The following is a 19,051-nucleotide window of genomic DNA, read 5'->3' as shown; positions in this document are numbered from 1 at the left end:
AGGAATAGGGGGAAGAGGCCGAGGAGCATGGAGGCACCATGATGTCCCAGATGAAATCCGGGCCACCCTTATTGACCGCGTTATAAACCATCGCCTCACAATGGCAGAGGCAGGTCGCCGAGTGCAGCCTAATGTGCCTCGGTCTACAGTCTCCTCCATCATCCAAACCTTTCGCAGGGCAAACAGGTACAGAACTATGCTATTGAACTATTCAGTGTTGGTGTGTGTGTAGGCCTAGAGTACTGTAATATCTTCATGTGATGTCATATGATACTATAACAATGACAAAGAAAACAAATGGAGAAAATACTGTGAATAGTATTCCAGTCACTGTGCAGTGCATCACACTTTTAGTACCATAAAACAGCAGTACAATTACATTGGTAACTCATTTCATAACAAATTTACAGTGTTGACCTTTGACTTGTATGTCTAGGATTGGACGACAGCCTCAAGTGGGTGGCAGAAGAAAACTTCTAAATGAACAACAAGAACGAGAAATATGCAACATGGTCATTGCAAATAATGCCATCACACTGAGACAGATTCGTAATGCAATCCTGCTAGACAATGTAATGTTCCAAAATATAAACTCTATCAGCATCTCTACAATAGACCGGGTATTGAAGAAACATCAGATGACCATGAAACAGATTTACAGGGTACCATTTGAGAGAAACTCTGACAGAGAGCAGTGCGTCGATGGCCAGGGGGATGAGGATGGTGGCCAGGAAAGAGAGGGTGACAATGGCGACCACTGAAAATATTACTGTACTATAGTTCTGAAACTTTATGTACAGTATGGTAGGCTAGGGTTATTTGTGGGTGTTTTTTGTTTTTTGTTTGTGTTTATAACTGTTCACATTTACAGAATCCTGTATATGTTTTCTTTTCACAGTATGTTCTCTAATGTTAACATTTCTTTGTACGAATGACAATGTTTACAGTTTCCTTGAGTATGAGTGGTTTATTGGAGGCTGATTTTATTGTAAAATCTTTTAGTTTTATTCATAGTGGTATTCTGTTGCTAGACCTGTGCCTCAGTGACAAAACGTCTAAGCATTTTGACTTGCAGTGCTTAAACAATGCCAAAGGTATAATGCATTTTGGGGGCATTGACTATTTATATGGGAAGGATATTTAGTTTTGACACATGGATAAACTCTTTTGGGAGAGATATGAGCTTTTGCAGGGGATCCATGGTGTTGTGCTAAACCATCCAGGTTATTTTGACAAAAACACTAAATGAATGCACATGTGCCAAGGCACTTGAGAAGGATCTGTGCTATTTTGACTGTACTGGCCTTTTATATGGAAAAGGAATCTGCTTTTGAAGCATGGACGAAGAGTTTGGGGACAGATATTTGATTTTGCTAGTGAGCTATAATGTTGGGCAGAACTGTAAGACTGTTTGGCCAAATGACCTTATGGTTTTGAGAGTGTCATCTCGGTTTCAAGAAATGAGCCAAGCCAATCGAGAAAAACTGTAACATCCGAATAAAAATATATGATCCTCATTGAAAATGCACACGTTATCCACAAGATGGCGCGCTCGCATTTCTCGCCCTTCTCCACAAAACGTTTTCTCCCTCCTTCCTTTAATCTGACGACAGTTATGCGATTTAATAAGCTGATATTTTCATTTCAACCAGAAAAGCCCAGACCTCTCACATTATAGGTCTCCTGTCATTCGGACCTCCTCTTGTGTGAATCTAAAACAGACTGCCGGGAAATCTGTCATACACGAATAAAGACAAGCTTCGATAAAAGTACACAAAAAGAGTCAACACGGTTAATCTCCGGACTGGTTTGGTGTGTGTATCTTTGGAGGTCCTACAATCTCATAGGATCTTTTAGCCGTTTAAATCTTGCACGCAATCATACATCTTTACTGCAATTAAATCCTGTAAATCAAACACGGAGCGATGAAAATATTTATTTATTAAATTAATTCGTTTTGTAATTTCAAATTCCAGTTTTTATTTATTAAGCTTTTTTTTATTTAGCTGAATTTGGTTTTGCTTTGCTGGTGACGGTCGAAGTCTAAAAGCCTTTTTAAAAAAAGAAACAAATAATAATTCGCCGAGCATATCACTATATTGGTCTTTTGCCTGTAAACCTACTGCACATATATTTTACCTTTAGTTCCGGCATTTTTTTGTTGTTTTTGGTCCTGTGAGTACTGTGTGCTTTGTATAACTGTTCCTAAGGCCCTGTGTTTTTCTAAGCAAATTTCCACCTGCCGTTTGGCCTTTTCATTGGCTAAAACCACAGTCAGATTCCGCTGCGAGATTGAAAATCAGGGAGGGGGGATGAGCGGGAGGTATAAACCTGATAGGTTTACACTGCTTTTCAAAGACTTTTGGAATCGACGCATCTCTCCTCTGAAACTTGTTTTTCTTCCAGGAAAAAAAGGAAATATTAACTGGGTTATTTTTCTCCCCGTTTGCGTTTGTTTTCGTCTCTAGAAGCTGCGAGGAGCTACAAAATCAGCAGGAGGACTTTTTCTTTTTTCCTAATCTTCGCGGATTTTTAACGGTATGAAATAATTAGACGCACTGAAATCATTTCATGTGAAGCTTTGAGATCATTAAAATTCAAATAAGAGGAGAATTTCCGGGAGTTTAAGTGTATTTATTTATTGTTATACTCTTGACGTTGACGTAAAAGCCTACGTAAAAGCATCACCTTTTTAAAAAAGAAATTATTTTTAATTATTATACTTTTCCGGTCTAGGATCACCATGCCTCTGTCGTTTATGGTAAGAAGCAAAAAGTTCACTTCCTACAGGCAAAAAAATTTCGATGAAGATGACTCGGAGGCCTCCGCAACATCTGGTAAGTCTTTAAAAAAAGAAGTGAGTTGATCTGAATAGGTGAAGAACGGGGCCCTATTAAAATAATTAAATGAAATTACTGCTGCGGGATGTAACTGCTTTTTATCGCAACCCCAAATCTCCTTGCCGTCTTAAACAAATTTTTATTTGTTTTGCAAATTAAAAATTAAAAATTTAAAAAAAAAAACTTCTGATGTTATTTGTTGCTTTTTCTTATTAAAGAAAATACCTAATTGAACAAAAGAAGATATTAATTTAGATTTACTTTCTCTCTAATCAACCGAACTTCACTTTGTTTTGGATTTGCAGAAATCCCAGCAGCCGTTCAGACCACAGACATTTCAGACAGGCCTAAGTCAGAGGGGCAATCTTCCCCTGAAGCCCCCCGCTTACTTACTAAGGAGGAACCGGAGCTTGAATGTCCCTTACCGCTTCACCCAGAGCCAAGCAGACCTCTCATGACTCAGACACAGCCGTACTACCTGCCAGGTAAGTTTAAAAACTTGCCATCTGGAAGTCAAAAGACTAGGCTGGAATAGAGACTGCATATCAGAGATGGAAGTAGACGTGGCCCATTAGTTTTGGAAAGCATTTTAAAGCTTCAAAGTTGGCATTTTGACCACAGTTTTATATATTTATTTCTTTATTAAAGATTTGCATATTCGGTTTGAAAAAGGGTTAAAGGTTATTCCCTTAGACTGAGTAGCTAACTAACAAAACACTAATTTCACTCACAAAACCTGAAGTAGAAACTCTTTGGTCTGTACCACATGGTTATCAATCAGATTATTAATCAGACTGCTGTAACTGAAGAGTGTAACTGCTATTCATAAGCTGGACCTAGTTTTTGTATTATTTTGACTCTGACATAATATTTTGTTTGATGTGTTTTGAGGTAATTTGATTTTTATTTTGTAACATTGTAATGGTGTGCAGTCTTGGCCAAGTCTACTCTGAAAAAGATTTACTCTTAATAAGGGATAAATAAAAGTGTTTTTAAAAAAAAAAAGAAAAAAGAAAATTGTTCCATTAATGAGCATGAAAAAGCACTAACATCACAAAAGCTGTCTGTGTGTCAGGACAGCAGTCCAGTTAACCCCAGTATATAGGTGAATGCACTGTAAAAATATTCAGCTCCATTGTCAGCATAAAGTTTTAATATCAGTTGTTAAACATGTTTTTCATGCTAGGAGGTATCCAGCACTTCCACCTTGGCTTTGTTTTTCATGTGTAGAAGTTTCTGTTTGCACTGGCATTCCACTCAATTTTGCATTACATCTTATCCAAATAAGAAACAGATATGTACACCTTTAATGTACAGGATCCTTTTTGTTTTCAAGAAAAATACTATAAGGAAAAACAGTAATATTTCATGCTTTCATGCTGAAATAGAATTATAGCCTTATGTTTACATCTACGAGATTGAGAAAAAAATGACATGGGTGTGATTTAACAGATATAAAGCAATATATTTTTAGGCTGGATTGGCCCTTTCATGTCTTACAGTGGTTTGCTTCACTGCCAACTATTTTCTAATTAGTTGAATTTTAGGTTAGCTGAAGCTTTTTAACTTCTGCTACCTAAAAGAATCCAACATATGTGTACTGTTGTTACGTGGCAGCCATGTCATCTGATGCATGCTTTTAGAGACTATTGGTCTATTCACAGTTAAAATCATTAGAACTCGCTGAATTTCAAACAATTTTCAAGCCTTTTTAAACTATTTCCAATGAACCCCAGCTCAGTCTTCATAAACCTTGTACCATCACACTGAAAAAATTGTGCTACTAGAAAAACACCCCTGATGCAAACTTTTTAAAAAGGCATCTATAACAAAGATAAGATATGCTTTTTTTTTGTCTCTTATGTGTGCGCCCTTTAGAGCCTCACTTGGCTGACTTCCAACCTTATGCCTGGGAGACATTGTCTCCTTCCTACAAGCTCCGTCAGATGAGTTTCAGCCCCACAGTGCTGCAGCATGCCAGTAACCTGTACAGCACCAACATCAACCGTAGTCCTCAGCCTCAGCAGCCTCTAGACTGCAGCACTCACTACTCGCCTTCTTCGAACACCTATCACTGTATCACCTGTGACAAGGTAGGTACCGCAGCTTAGGCCAAGATCAAAGGCTTAAAACTGGTTGTGCAGCTCGCGAAGCTGTTATGTCAGGTGCAGACATATTTCACGGCTTTCACTTTGTCACTTTGACTCCACTGACGAGTGCAATTATGGGCAAACTGTGTTCTAGGTATTTTCAACTTCCCATGGACTGGAGGTTCATGTCAGAAGGTCTCACAGTGGAATGAGGCCGTTTGGCTGCAGCATCTGCAGAAAAACATTTGGTCATGCTGTCAGCCTGGAGCAGCACATGAACGTCCACTCTCAGGTATACTGACGAAGCAGGAATTATTTCAGTGTTTAAAGAGTTTAGGGACCTGAATATGCAGAGGACAACACATCTTGGCCTTTAAATCTTTAGTGTGGATTAGGCTTCAGTTTTTTACTCTACTTGTCTGATATGCTGACAGCTTTCAAGATTCATGCTTACATTTAGTGAACACAACTATAGTTCCTATTCGTAAAATGCTCTTGATCATTTAAAGTAGAAACAATGAAGGAAATGTGAACATATACATTTCCTTTATTACAATTTTCCCCATCAAAAGATCCCAAAAATCTACTAAAATTATTGGAATGAACTTTTAAAGACAAATTTTTTTCTGACATTTATTCACTAACTGATTATTGTGCCTCACTTTTTTTCTCTTTGTCCTTGATCAGGAAAAAAGTTTCGAGTGCAAGATGTGCGGCAAATCCTTCAAGCGTTCATCCACGCTCTCGACACACCTGCTTATCCACTCCGACACCAGGCCTTACCCCTGCCAGTACTGTGGCAAGAGATTTCATCAGAAATCTGATATGAAAAAGCACACCTACATACACACTGGTAAATGTCTTAACATTCTCACAGTTTGTGACCATCAGTGTGACCCTGCATATGATCCATCTTCAGCAATCACCTGCTTTCCAGGTCAAGCATGTAGGGACTATTTCTAGGAGTAATATAACTGCTGATAAATCAGAAAAAGAAGCTTAAACAAATATCCTGTTGATTTGCATATCTGGGTTTCCTCTTCACAGAGCTCTGTAAAAGGAACTTTAGTTTATATTTGTTGCCAGTATGTCTCTGACAAATCTGAACAATGGCCTGATTCTTCTCTCATGGTTTTAATGAAAAACGTTATCTGTATGACGAAAACGCTTGGCACCATTTTTGGTAATGTTGGAAAACCTGATTTTACCAAAGCGGTGAAAAGAAAACTATAACAGTTTTATACAAATCACTTGAAAATTGTCCAAGTTTTGATTGTGCAGATCAGGGGTGTCAAGTTTAAGGCCCAGGGGCCAGAGTTGGCCTGGCAAAGACTCCAGTCTGGCCCACTTGACAGGTTTGGGAAATATGTATAAGGGCATACATTTTGGATTTGGGGAGTTGTGGGGAGTGAGCTACTTAATTGTACTGACAGATTTCCTTCATTCACTCCAGCAGTATTTCTTTCTCATGTAGAAAAACTGAGATGCATTGTGGACATTGTGCTTCTTTTTCTCCTGTAAAATGCTGTTTAAACTGACAGAAAGGGGAGTTTCACTGGTCCAATCCACATAAGACGAAAGCTGGCTGTATGTGGCCCATGATGTAAAATGAGTTTGATATCCCTGGTGTAGATTTCTTATGGCATGTGTTCTTCTGTGTGTTTCATTTTCTTTTTGTAGGTGAAAAACCTCACAAATGCCAAGTTTGTGGCAAAGCTTTCAGCCAAAGCTCCAACCTGATCACACACAGCCGGAAACACACAGGATTTAAGCCCTTCGGGTGTGACATTTGTTCAAAGGGCTTCCAACGCAAGGTTGATCTGCGCAGGCACCACGAGAGCCAGCATGGCATAAACTGAAGAGGAAGTGTTTTCTTTCTTGTTGTTGTTGTTGTTTTTTAACCTGTGTGATAAATAATATTTAACAATATGCTGACACTGGGGGAAGCTGTAGCTCAACTGGTAGAGCATTTTCTTAACATATCACAAGGTTGAGGGCTCAGCCTTTGACCCCTTCGAATGCTGAGGTGTCCTTGGGGAAGATCCTCTTGGCCTACAAACATCTTGCACGGCAGCTGTGTGTGACTGTGAATGGGCACATGAGAAACACATTATGAAGTGCTCAGTAGAACCCAGTTAAGGTTAAAAGGCACTATGTAAGTTACATTGAAAGAAATCTTTCAAGATATGAATGAATGTTTATTCTGATGCACTTTTCATTGTGTTGTTGCAGTGTTACAATGTTCCATTGCTTAGAGTCCAATAAATATTGAAGCAATCTCAAATGTCTGTGGTTGTTGTTTTTGAATGAGGCAAAATATAATACTTGGTCCTTTGTCACCCCACAGTAAAATACACACATAGTGTGATGAACATTGTAACATACTTTCCCTTCCTGACTGGTTTATTCTGCTTTTCATAGTTAGAAACACATACAGGATGAAACTGTGACTCAGGCCCCAGGTGGAAATCTCTCGCAAGACTAGATATAGTGTGTAGTGGAGTTATCCTGCATTCAAATAACACCCAGAACATTATGCAAATCCAAGCGCAGGGAGCCATTCGTTCCAGAGAGTCGACTAGAAAGCAGCTAAAGGAAAGTTAGAAGCAAATACATCGTCCAGTTTTTATGTTCAAGAGCAAAGAGGAGCTCTGTAATCTCAGTAAAAATCAGAATAACACAAACCGTCTGCCCCGCCATACTGTATGTTTTCCCTACACACCTTTAAATGGCCTTTGCAGTGCATTCAGCCTAATGGGATACAGGGATTAATAAAGGTTGTTGAAAAGGTACCGATTACTTACTCAGCTCTAACCACACCCAGGCAGCCTGTTGGATTTACTTCAACAAACAAATGGCGATTCTAACGAAGACACACCGCCCTCCCCAAACACCAAACCTGTTAGGTTTAAGCTGCTAAATGCAAATCAGATCTTCACCTGCTCTGTTTAAATCTGACAAGAACTTAAAGAAGCACTGTGAACATTTAAAGTGAACCCAAAGTTGAAGCTCCCACCCACCGCCACCTTCCCTGCCATGCTGTGATGTAAATATGATGATATCAGTTTTTCAGGTAAGTGGATCGTTACTGGTATATTAGAACGAATAGTTTCTGTTGTTCAATGCATGCATCTATATCCACAATGCATGGGCCTAAAAGACTGTGAAAAAATGAACAGCTGGCACGCTACAAGACTCCAGTCTTACAGTTTTTCCACTATGCAAAACTGCAACAATTCACATCTGTTCTCCAATTTTCATTGATATTAAAAATGTTGCGCATTACATATTTTGTTATTGTATGTACGTCTGAGTTTACCAACCTCAGTGGCCCACATACAGCAACTCTCCACCGTACAGTTAAAGAACTAGATGGCTTGTAGATAAATAGATATACAAAAAGTATAAAAACGTACATTATAAATTCAAGAGCAAGTGTGTATTCAGTTGTGTTAGTGGTGCAGAAATCAGTGTTTGTGAAGGGACGAGTAGAAACATGAGGGCTTACTGTCAGGCAAACAAATCTGAGGTCTCTATGCAAAATTTGTTGATATTACAGTAGGGTCTGTTGTTATCCTCTGCAACAGTTAGACTTACTGGTTCTGCAGCTTGTGGGTGTGAGGAGACTGAGCAAATCAAAATCCTGCCCAGGTAAACCAACAGAAAGGGAAGGAGAGGATCATCTTGGGTGGAACCGAGCAAACAGGACATGGGTCCTGAAAGAGGAGGGGTGGTGCTGCCTGGGGAAGCCTGGGGGAAAACCAGAGAACATGAAGGTAGCATGCATGCCTGCATGTGTCTGCAACAATCCCACATGGAAGCAGAGGCATACAAAACCTTAATTAAGGGGAGTAATTTTGATTTTCTAACACAATTGCCAGACATAGCAGCTGTGTTAAAGTTGTGTGTGACCAAAGTGGGAGCCACAGTTAATTTGTATATCTTGTTGCCTGAGGTGCTGTATCCTCAAAGTTGTAAATCTACTAAACAGGAAACAGTCAGAAATACTCTCCCAAAACAACATTTTTTAGAAACTGTATGTAAAGATATGCAAAATCCCTGCACGTTTGCATGGAGTGCAGGGCAGTGAAATATTTTGAGTGTACTTGTTTGATGTGTCTCAGATGTCTGTAAAATGGCTTCAAGTTTCTGTCTGACCGGTGGTGTCAAATGTCAGAATCATACACCAGAAACAGTCTCAGCACTGGCAGCCACAGTTATCTGCCAAATCTGATCCATCCAGCAAATAACCAAACCAACAAATTTAAAAAAAAAAATCAAGACTAAAACATAAGCTCTTTGTGTTATGAACAACACACCCTAATCCACACGCAGGTACTGAGTGTGTCTCTATCTCACAGACACAAGCAACAGGCGAGGTGATAGAGCACAGCGCTGAATTTGTCTTGCAAATTTGATCTATGCAAATGAGTCTCAGCCAGTACACTGGAAACTCTGCAGGATGAAGGCCTGAGGCATCAATGACATATTCATGGAAGACAGAGTGGGAGTTCCCCTAGTGGTGTGTCTTTCCCTGTAAGATCAAAGGAACGTCACAGGTCTCTCAGTCATTACTGTTGTAATATACCAGTAACCAAACAAAACTTGTGCCACAAGACACATCTCCAGCTTGCTCTGGCTGTGACAGTTGATCCCAGAAACAAGGGATAGACTTTTTTCCTTTTTTTCTTTTTCTTTTTTAAGCTTTATGGCTGACGGATGTCCCTGTTCCTCTTTTTATTTGACATTCCTGGTGATTAACAGATTTAGGATTGAAATGACTTGTCTCACAGATTTAGTGTAACAACTTAATATTTAAGAAGATAGCTTTCCTGCCTTTTTAGCTCGTTGTTCTTCATAAGATCATGCCGAAAATACCCTGAACAAGAGTGGTTTTATTAGTTTCAGTTTAACGACATCAGATCTCTCACCATCATGACTGTACTATTCAATTATGCCTGTTAAGGTTGTGTCTACTACAGGACATAACGTGTGACAGCCAATGTGGTGTAAAGCATTAAAATATAATAACCATGAATGTATTACTATGCACTCAAAATTTTGGTATAAACACTTCTTTTAGGTGGATTTTTGGACCGGTTCATAAATAACTCGGAGGTGTAAAATATATATAGCCTGCAAGTGCTAAAATACAAGCCATAAAATATATTTAAAAAAACACAAGGAAGCTAGACGTTTGTTGTCTCTGTGGAGTCAGGCTTGTGTGACATGCCAACGATCCATCATCGGCAAACAGAAAAAACCAAATACAAAACAAACTGTCAGCAGATTTCCTCTGTAAGACTGGACTGGGGGCAGATGCCTCCACCGATCACAACCACTGCTGTCACACAACTTCGGGGTGTGATGCTATTTGATTGCCAGTGGCACAGTGTTGTGGTCCTGCCTTCCTCTAGATAAGTGCAGGGATGACGTGTACAAACGGACACACCTACAAAATGTTCCACAAGACTCATGAGAAAAACAAAAAAACAGATTGGCATGTTTGAGGGAGCTTTTTGTCTTTTTTAGAGGCAGAAACAACATGTTGCATTCAAGTTGCATCCAGACTGTCAATAATTATTAGGAGAGCTTCAGCACTGCAATATTTTCGTTTAGTTTAGGAATTGTAACCTTTATTGGCTCTTCAGCTCCTTAACTGATCTTTTTAAGTACAGGCAGGTAATAAAATATTATTTTGATGTGGAAGATTCTTCCACTGTGTTGTCTTTCCACCATAATTAAAACAAAATTGTAAGCAATGATAAGTGTTAATACTTGCTGGGATGTCCTGGTTGGCCAGCAGTCTTGGATGTTAGCCATGTAGTTATATTTTATATTTATACTGTTTCCTGCCAAAACAAGGTTCTTTGTACAAAACAAGTCACATTGGTTAGTAATTAATCATGGCTTATTTTCCAGTAGGAGATCTTGAGATGATTTTAAAAGCAGATACAGCTTAATCTCCAAAGGTTGATTCTGTTCATCTGGACGTAGCGTTTTCAGTGGGAGAAATGTTTCATCACTCATCCAAGTGACTTCTTCATGAGCAGATTCAACCTTTGGAGATTTATTTACCTGGATGATTGGGAATTCATCAAGACGATACAGCTTAATGTTATTTTAGTCTAATGCTGTGGGCCAGTCTGTTGGTCTTTGACGTCACAAATAAAAACAAAAAATTCAAACAAATAAATAAAAAAACATCTCTATATAAGGTGTTTAGCCATGGCTGATAAGGGTCTTAAAGTCTCTTGAATCTATCTTCTTCAATAGTGATATTTTCCCACTTGTTGTTCTGATGATGGTGACTGAGAGCTCTTTAAAGTTTGGTCCAAAATATTTTCCTAGCAGTTCAACTGGGTTGAGAACTGGTGACTTTTCAAGCCTTTCAGAGGCTCTTATGGTCCTTGGAAGGAACATTATATGCTGGAAAAAAGCATTGCCATCTGTATAGAAGCATTTTATCAGAGGATAAAGTGATCATTCAAAACTACTTGATTTGTAGTTCAACAAGTAGGACTAAACCATACCAGAAAAAGTGGTTTAAGAAACACAGCAGAGCCATCTAATGACCTCACCATGAGATCCTACAGGTTCAGGTTTTATCTCCAATTTTTCGTCAGTCTCTAGGAATATTGCAGGCATAGTCCCCAGAGGATGAAGCCTGCTGTGGTACTGTAAGAAACACTAATGAATCACTACAGTAGGCTCCTGCACATATTCTAGATGATGAAGCACACTGGCCTTGCCTGAGTGCTGTGTCGAACTTACCAGTGACCATATTTTTGTTCTATGAATACATATACATATATACATCAAATGAAAGAGCAGAAAGTTTGAATTTTAACATAGAAAACACTGATTGCTGGAATATTTGATCATTGCCAGGAATAGTGTTACATTTTCAGCCACTAGGAGAGAGAATCTGTCTTTGTCTCAGGGCCCTCACAGACATTAAGCTTCCTGTTGTTAAATGTTAAATATTATCCCATGTTTTTAGAGCAAACCCTAATTCTAACTCTTTCCCCGTGCCTGAAATGGAAAACTAATATGTGAACGAGTTGTCACAATGGCCTCTTGTATAAAGCAAACACAGAGATTTGCATTATGCCCTGCACACAGATGGAGCTCACAGGCCTCTGTGAGTATGGGATCTTCCCTATTTATGCTATAAAACTCTGGGGAATATTGGGCAACTCACCAGGGGGATTGAAAGTTTGATTTCACTGAAATGTGCTAATAGCTACTAAATTAACCATTAATCATTAGGCACACAAAATCACAAAAAAATTGATTAAATCAAATAACACAGGGAAATAAATTCCTTCATATCTTTACCTGGTCATGCAACATTTGACAGAAGGTCACAGCAGGTCATTGATTTATTTTAGGGTCTTTTCAGCATTAATAAGCATCTAGAAAACATGCAAAAGACACTTTTTAAATGAACTAGAGAGCAGTAAAAGAAATCACTGATACTAATCTTGTGCTTTACATACAGAAAATGATTGGGCTTTTGTAGGAGTGGCCTGAAGTTCACATAACACATCCAAATATGACCATAAATACAGATTTCCTTTACAGCTGATAAACCGCCAGCTGCTGAGATGAGTTGACAGGAGAAGGGATGTGCTGAGTGAGAAGTCAGAATGAGTGGGAGGAAAGGAGGGGTGAAATCTGTGGGCAGCAGACTCTTCCAGAGTGAACTGAGCTGTGGAGGCCGACTGATAACCTTATCATGGCCTCCCCACGCTGTAACGGCTGGAACAGGCCAGCAGCAAGACAGGGAGGAGTGCAGAGGCTCTCAAGCCAGATACCACCAAGAGCTGGTTGGATATCCAGTGGATGATGGCCCCCCTAGAGGAAAAAAGGGACGGCAGAAAGACTAAAAAATCTTCACTTCACCACAGCACACAACAGATTGTCAGTCAGAGTCTTGTGTGTCTTCTATCCCCTCCTCTTTATCATGAAACAATGAGCTACAATAGAGTCTACTGGGATAGGACACTAGGACATTAGGAAACGTACATGCAGGCGTTACTAACCGCATCATTAAAGCCTTTCTTCTGTTCATGTCATCCAGTATGTAAGCACTTTATAGAGTCATAGTTAATGATTATGATACAGCTCTGCTTTATCTGCTCCACCAAGGCAAAATGTCTACCATAAAGGAGAAAGTGATCATCTGTTTTATCTCTGTTTCCAGTATATATCTTCCTGTAATGGAAGCATGCAGTGTAACCAACAGTTTGATCATTTATACTGTATAGTTGCAGAACACCTATGCATGTAATTAAAAAATAAATAAATAAAACTGCTGCTACTGATGACTGTTAAAATCTTGTGTTAAGCCTTGGACTCGCTTAAAAAGTAAAAGAAGACAAACAAGAATCAAAGTAAACACAGTGTCACTATAGACACATACATATTTACGTTGGTAAACACAGAAAACTGTCGAGCCTGCTCTCTTCTCTGAGGGGGTGACAGTCAGTTTGCATTTTTGGGAGGGGCAGAGACCACTCCTCTTTGCCTCTGGCAACTGTGGTTCTGTCTTTCTGAACAACTGCATGTTCATCAACTGTTAAAATATCAGATTTTATATGATTGTTAATGCTGTGCAAAAAATAATGTTCCTTCAGTCAGACTGAGAGGATTCAAAAAGATGGTTACTTGTGTTAGCTTTAATGTTGTCTAGCAAGACACCGCCATCGTGAGGCCAAAAGTAGTACAGCAGTCATCTATTTTTCTATTTTCCACTACTATATACTCAGTGGCCAGACTGATTCATTCTGATAGGAAGGCAACAGTTACCCAAAGAACTACTAGTTACAACCAGGGTCAGCAGAAGAGCAAACCTAAACACAAAACACCAGACGGGCCACAGCAGCAGAAGACCACACAGTGTCACTCCTGTCAGCTAAGAAGAAATCTGAAGCTACAGTTTGCACGAGCTCACCAAAACCAGACCATAGAAGATTGTAAAAATCAAAAATCAAATCATTTGCAAACTGGTTTCCTAAACATTAAAATGGCTTCCACAGTCACCAGATCTTAAGCCAAAAGTGCACCTTGGGGATGGAACAGGATTAGAGTTAGGAGCAAGATTAGGCAAAAAGGATCCAGCTGCTATTAACAAGATGTGTAACAGGTGTCAGATGAATGTAAATTTTTCTGGGACAAATGTTTTCTTCCCTGTTATGCAACCATAATTTATAATCACTTAGTTTTTGCACATTTCAAACTGCATATCATAATGGGCTAATGGAGTTGTACTTTATCTCTTCTGCCAGGTAAAAACAAAAGTCCACTGTGAAAGAAACCTCAGAACTACAGGAAGAAGTCGTAATCAGTTTTATCTCTGTGTCTTCCAGTAGCTGACCTTTCCCTGTGCTCTCTCTGTCATGGTAGCTCTCGGTGACTTTCTGTAGCCTGCATTCACCTCTTCTATTTTATTCTTTAAAGTAAAAATATTTAACTAAAATGTCACAAAGTAATTTACCAAATTGGAAAAATAAATCATCTTGTGCTTTATCACAAATGAACATTATAGGAAAAAGTAAAAGTAAGATGATCCTATGAAAAGTCTTAAAAAACATTGACTCCCCTAAAGGTATGACAAAAAGAAGAAAAACAAGAATCTATGTAAACAGAGTGTCACAGCAGATATTTATATATATATCTGCCTATATAAGTCAGCAAACACTGTCATCCCCTCGGAGTAGAAAGCAGTCTCAACAGTGTGCAGTTTGTGGGGTACGGGACAGAAAGACAGTGACGGCAGTGAATCTCTCAGTCAAATCAAAGATACATTTATTGACTGTATAAGTGCCCAGCGTTTAATACAATTTAAAAATACATAGACTTTACATTATGTTAAAGCAACCAAGAAGATCTGCACATCACCATCATGAGGCTAAAAGTTGTACAGGAAGGTGCATTTTTTTAACAGTGCCTATAAAAAAATAAAGTGAGCATAAGAACCTACAGTCAAGTATTTTCTAGTATTATTCTTTCTGCACAGTGAATGAAAAGGAAATATTTAAAAAAAAATCCCCATTAAGGGATAAACCAAAAAACATATTACATGTTAACAGCATATATATAGTCTATAGTATGTATAGTATATTATGTATAACATACAGAGACCAATTATTAATGCTAAACTAAAGGGGAACCAAAATACATGAGTGAATCCAGCTCTCGGGAGCCTGAAGCATTGCTCCATTCTGGCTGCCTTTTGTACGTTGTTTTTACTGTGATGTAAAGTACTATATTCTACCAAAACATATAAATGTATTTTAACAAAGAAAGCGAAAAAGAAAGATGGAAAACTCTGAAAAAAAGAAAGTTGTATTTGTTTCTCACAAAACATGACATTCTTTTGTCATGTTTTGTGAGAAAAGCAAGAATTAAAGTAGATACGGCGTCACATTAGACAGTCGTTGGGTACACTATCTGGAACAACCCTGACATATTACAAAACAATAATATGATAAACTTTTCAGATTGGAGTGGCAAAGGAATCAAATATTTAGAACATATACTAGAAGGAACAGAATTTATTTCATTTGACGGACTAGTTACACAATATGGGATCAACAAGAAAAGATTTTTAGAACATCAACCAATTAAATCCATAGTAAAAAAGAAATTTAAACCGGGTCAAGTTGAACTACAAACACCACCAAGTGTGGTTCAATTTCTTACTCTTAAAACCCCCAAATTACTATCCAAAATATACAGAATGCTTTCTAAATCACTTCCTATTGCAAAATGGGAAGCGGATTTATCAGTTAACTTAGACCTAAACTTCTGGTCTCAGATTTGCTTAAAAACCTTTCATCTAATCAGAAATCCCAGTCTGCAATTAATTCAATACAAAATATTACATAGAGTGCACTATACAGGTCATCGGATGTTCAAGATGGGCTTTACGTCTACCAACAACTGCTCACACTGCCAAACCAATTCACCGGACAATTATATCCACGCTCTTTGGTTCTGTCCACCAGTTCAGAAGTTTTGGCGCGAAATATGTGAAGACTTATCAAAGTGTCTGAAATGTAACATTCCAACTTCCCCCTTAGTGTGTTTGATGGGCAGCTTAGATAATGTCACTTCAGAAAAGAATATAGCCCATATGGTTTTCACTGCCCTATGCATAGCCAAGAAAACAGTCCTCATGAACTGGAAAAATAAAAACAATCTTAATTCTAACCAATATAGAAATTATCTATTAGATTATGTAACCCATATCAACTACTGCCTGTCACATGACCCACGTCAGCTGATTTGAGGTCCCTCTTCTGATTGGCTCCTTTCACGTCGCGGCAACTCTGAAAACCGCCTGTGGAGGGATACTTCCGGGTTCGACTCCTGCTGTGGCTGTGAGCTTATGGCATTTAGAGCGGTGTTGGAAAACAAAGCGTTTTCTCTCCTCAATTCATCTTTAAACTTCAAACTCAGCGGTAAGTGTCCTTAATATCTTACAACCTTTGGTTGTCAGTAACCAGCCGATCGTTTTCGCGATTAAAAAATGACTTTGTGCGTTCCCACCGCGAGCAGAACTTCGGTTCAAAAACCGCTGTTTTTGAACACTTCTGTTTACTTAAGCATTTTTATGGGCTTACTTTGAAACAAAGTGCGATTGAATGATTATTGTTATGTGTTGCCTTGAATTCGGCTATGCTGTCTGTTAGACAGTGGTTTTTCTTTATTGTTGTTTTTGTATTGTTTGTAGCGAACGCTACTGGAATGTATAGATTAAGCTACGTAGCCAAGATGATTAATGATTTAACTGTTGTACATTGATGATGATTTATGATTTGCATTGTTACCTAGACTTGCAGAAGAATATATTTGTTTACCGGTACACTGAATCGAACTTGATGTGCTAATGGACATTTTTCTGACCTACAGGTCAGGTTTTTTCCCCCCTTTGAATTGATCTTCTTCATATTGAAGTGGCGAGCCGGTGGGACCATTCTTTGTTTTCCCCTCTTTTCCCCCACTTAGCCGTCTTTGGATTACGGACATATTTCCCATTGTATGAAGCTGGACCCTAAGGAGGAATACCTTAAAAGTGAACTTTAAAAAGAAAAGGACCAAAAAAAAAAAAGGGACTCTTAGCAAAAGGACTCTTGCACAGAAAAATCACAGCATTGATTTATTATTTAATTGTGGACATTTACATTGTGTGTTGTGTTAATTATTTTGTTCCATTTCCCCTTTCCCCTATTTATTCAATATATTTTTGGTACAAGACATTGCAGTTTTTGGTCTCATCATTCACACCATCTAGGCTCCATAAAGAACTATTTCTTCTGCGCGTCAGTCAGTAAATTCATCCATTGACATAAACTAGTCCTTTAATAACTTAGCGTTACAATTACATTAGTCTTGATACAGCCTCTGCCACCACATCAGATCAATTGCTCTGGGCTCCTTTGATCAGCTTCATCACCTAGTGGGGGTGGGGGGTCATAGTTTGGTCCCGCCTTCACTGTTGTGATTGGTGTGGGGGTAGGGACAGGCTTAGGGCGTCGGGGGGTTCCCCGGAGGCATCTTTCTTGGGGGGCTCAACCCGGGGTAGCGGTCATGTCCAATTAGGGGCTCTGTTGGCTCTCAGGTGACTGTTTCCTCGTGGCTGCGTGCAGCGGGGCTAGGGGAGGGTCTGTGCTGACGGACATGGGTTACTGACCTGGTAGCCTGGCTGCCCCTGGGTGGGTCCGGGATGGGCGTGAGGTTCTGGGGGTGCTCCGTCTCTGGGCTGGGGCCCTGGCCGGGCCTCGGGGGCTTGGGTCCTGGTTGGTGTGTTGCCGGGGTTGTGGGTGCATGGGGGCCCATCCCTGGCGCAGGGTGCCGCCGGTGCGTCGAGCCACCTGGGGGGCTCTTCAACTGGTGGGGGAGGTTGTCACATCTTTCTTCTCTTCAGGAACTCTCTCTGCAGGAGGGGGAGATACAGGAGAGGTGGAGGAAGATCTCAGCCTGGGTGTTTATTGTCTTATGTAGTCTGGAAGAGGAGTGGATGGTGGGGTGGGTGCAGTTTTCTCTGGTGGGGTTGGGTGGACTGTCCCGGGCTCTGTGGGGCCGGGCGGCGCTGCTGCACTGGGCCCCGGTCTGGATGGGCCTGGGCCCCTTTCCCGGGCGGGTCGCGGAGTATGGGGGTGCCTACTGGGGTCAGCGGGGGAGCTGGCCCCAGGGAGGGGTCACTTGCCCCTCCCTTCCTTCCCTCCCCATCTCCAGCTGCCTCCCTCTTCCCGCTCCACCACAACCACCCACACATGCAGGACTTTGGAGTAGGGGTATGTCACCAGGGTGCAGAGGAGGCTACCCCCCCCCCCCCCCCCTCTGTCCCCTTCTGGCTGCCTCTGCCTCAATTTTATCCTACAACTTAGACATTCACATTACTCACACTCACGGGCGTGTCACTGCAACTCCCCCTGGCTTCTGCTCCGCAGCTGCTGAGTGAGCCCTCATCTGGGACTCTCCTCAGCTCTCTCTGGGACAGTGGCGCAGCTGCCCCTCTGGTCTTCCTTGGTCTCTTGTGTTCTGGGGGCCTCTGGATGTCTGGAGTTTTGATCTCCTCCATACCTGCTTGATGCCCTGGAGGACGGGGCAGTGGCCCCCCCCACACCCTCTAGCAGATCATTACATGAAGGAACCTTTTTTATTTTTTTATTTTTTATTTTATTTTATTTTTTTTTTTTAAAAAACAAGCGCGTCCATGCTCACAGGTGTACACACGGGTGATCACACCCACAAACTACACCCTTTTTGGCTCCTACCTCAAAGCACACTGTGTTCTGTTGATCTTATGTGCTGCACAATAATGTTTAATATTTAGTATTTACTGTCATATTCCCATATATCATTGTGATGTTGCTTATTCTATTACTCTTGTTCTCTTCTGCTTGTTTTCTTTTTTCTTTCTCAACAGGTGACCCAGGTGATCGATAGATGCATTTTTTTTTTTTTTTTTTTTTTTTTTTTTTTTCTGCCCGTTCTGTTGGTTTTTGTTTTTTGCCCTTCTCCCCCGTCCCTCTTCTCAGCTGTCTCTCTTTCCCTCTTTCTTTCTCCCCTTCTTTCCCCCAGTCAAGTCTGTCCTGTATTCAGCAA

General features: G+C 40.1%; 1 protein-coding gene across 1 annotated transcript; it reads left to right on the top strand.

The window, feature by feature from the left end:
- Positions 1 to 2,301: 2,301 nt before the first annotated feature.
- gfi1b (growth factor independent 1B transcription repressor) lies at positions 2,302 to 7,199 on the top strand. The gene is made up of 7 exons (XM_085281196.1): positions 2,302 to 2,538; positions 2,737 to 2,837; positions 3,146 to 3,325; positions 4,719 to 4,933; positions 5,085 to 5,222; positions 5,618 to 5,783; positions 6,611 to 7,199. Exons 2-7 carry the CDS (start codon positions 2,744 to 2,746, stop codon positions 6,787 to 6,789), a joined length of 972 nt encoding a protein of 323 aa, XP_085137322.1. The 5' UTR covers positions 2,302 to 2,538; positions 2,737 to 2,743; the 3' UTR covers positions 6,790 to 7,199.
- Positions 7,200 to 19,051: the final 11,852 nt, after the last annotated feature.

The sequence above is a fragment of the Mchenga conophoros genome, linkage group LG7 (assembly GCF_057382185.1).
Source record: "Mchenga conophoros isolate Kocher_MC1m ecotype Shallow Benthic linkage group LG7, M_conophoros_male_GT1.1, whole genome shotgun sequence".
Taxonomy (NCBI): Eukaryota; Metazoa; Chordata; class Actinopteri; order Cichliformes; family Cichlidae; genus Mchenga; species Mchenga conophoros.
This window is presented reverse-complemented; position numbering and strand designations above follow the sequence as displayed.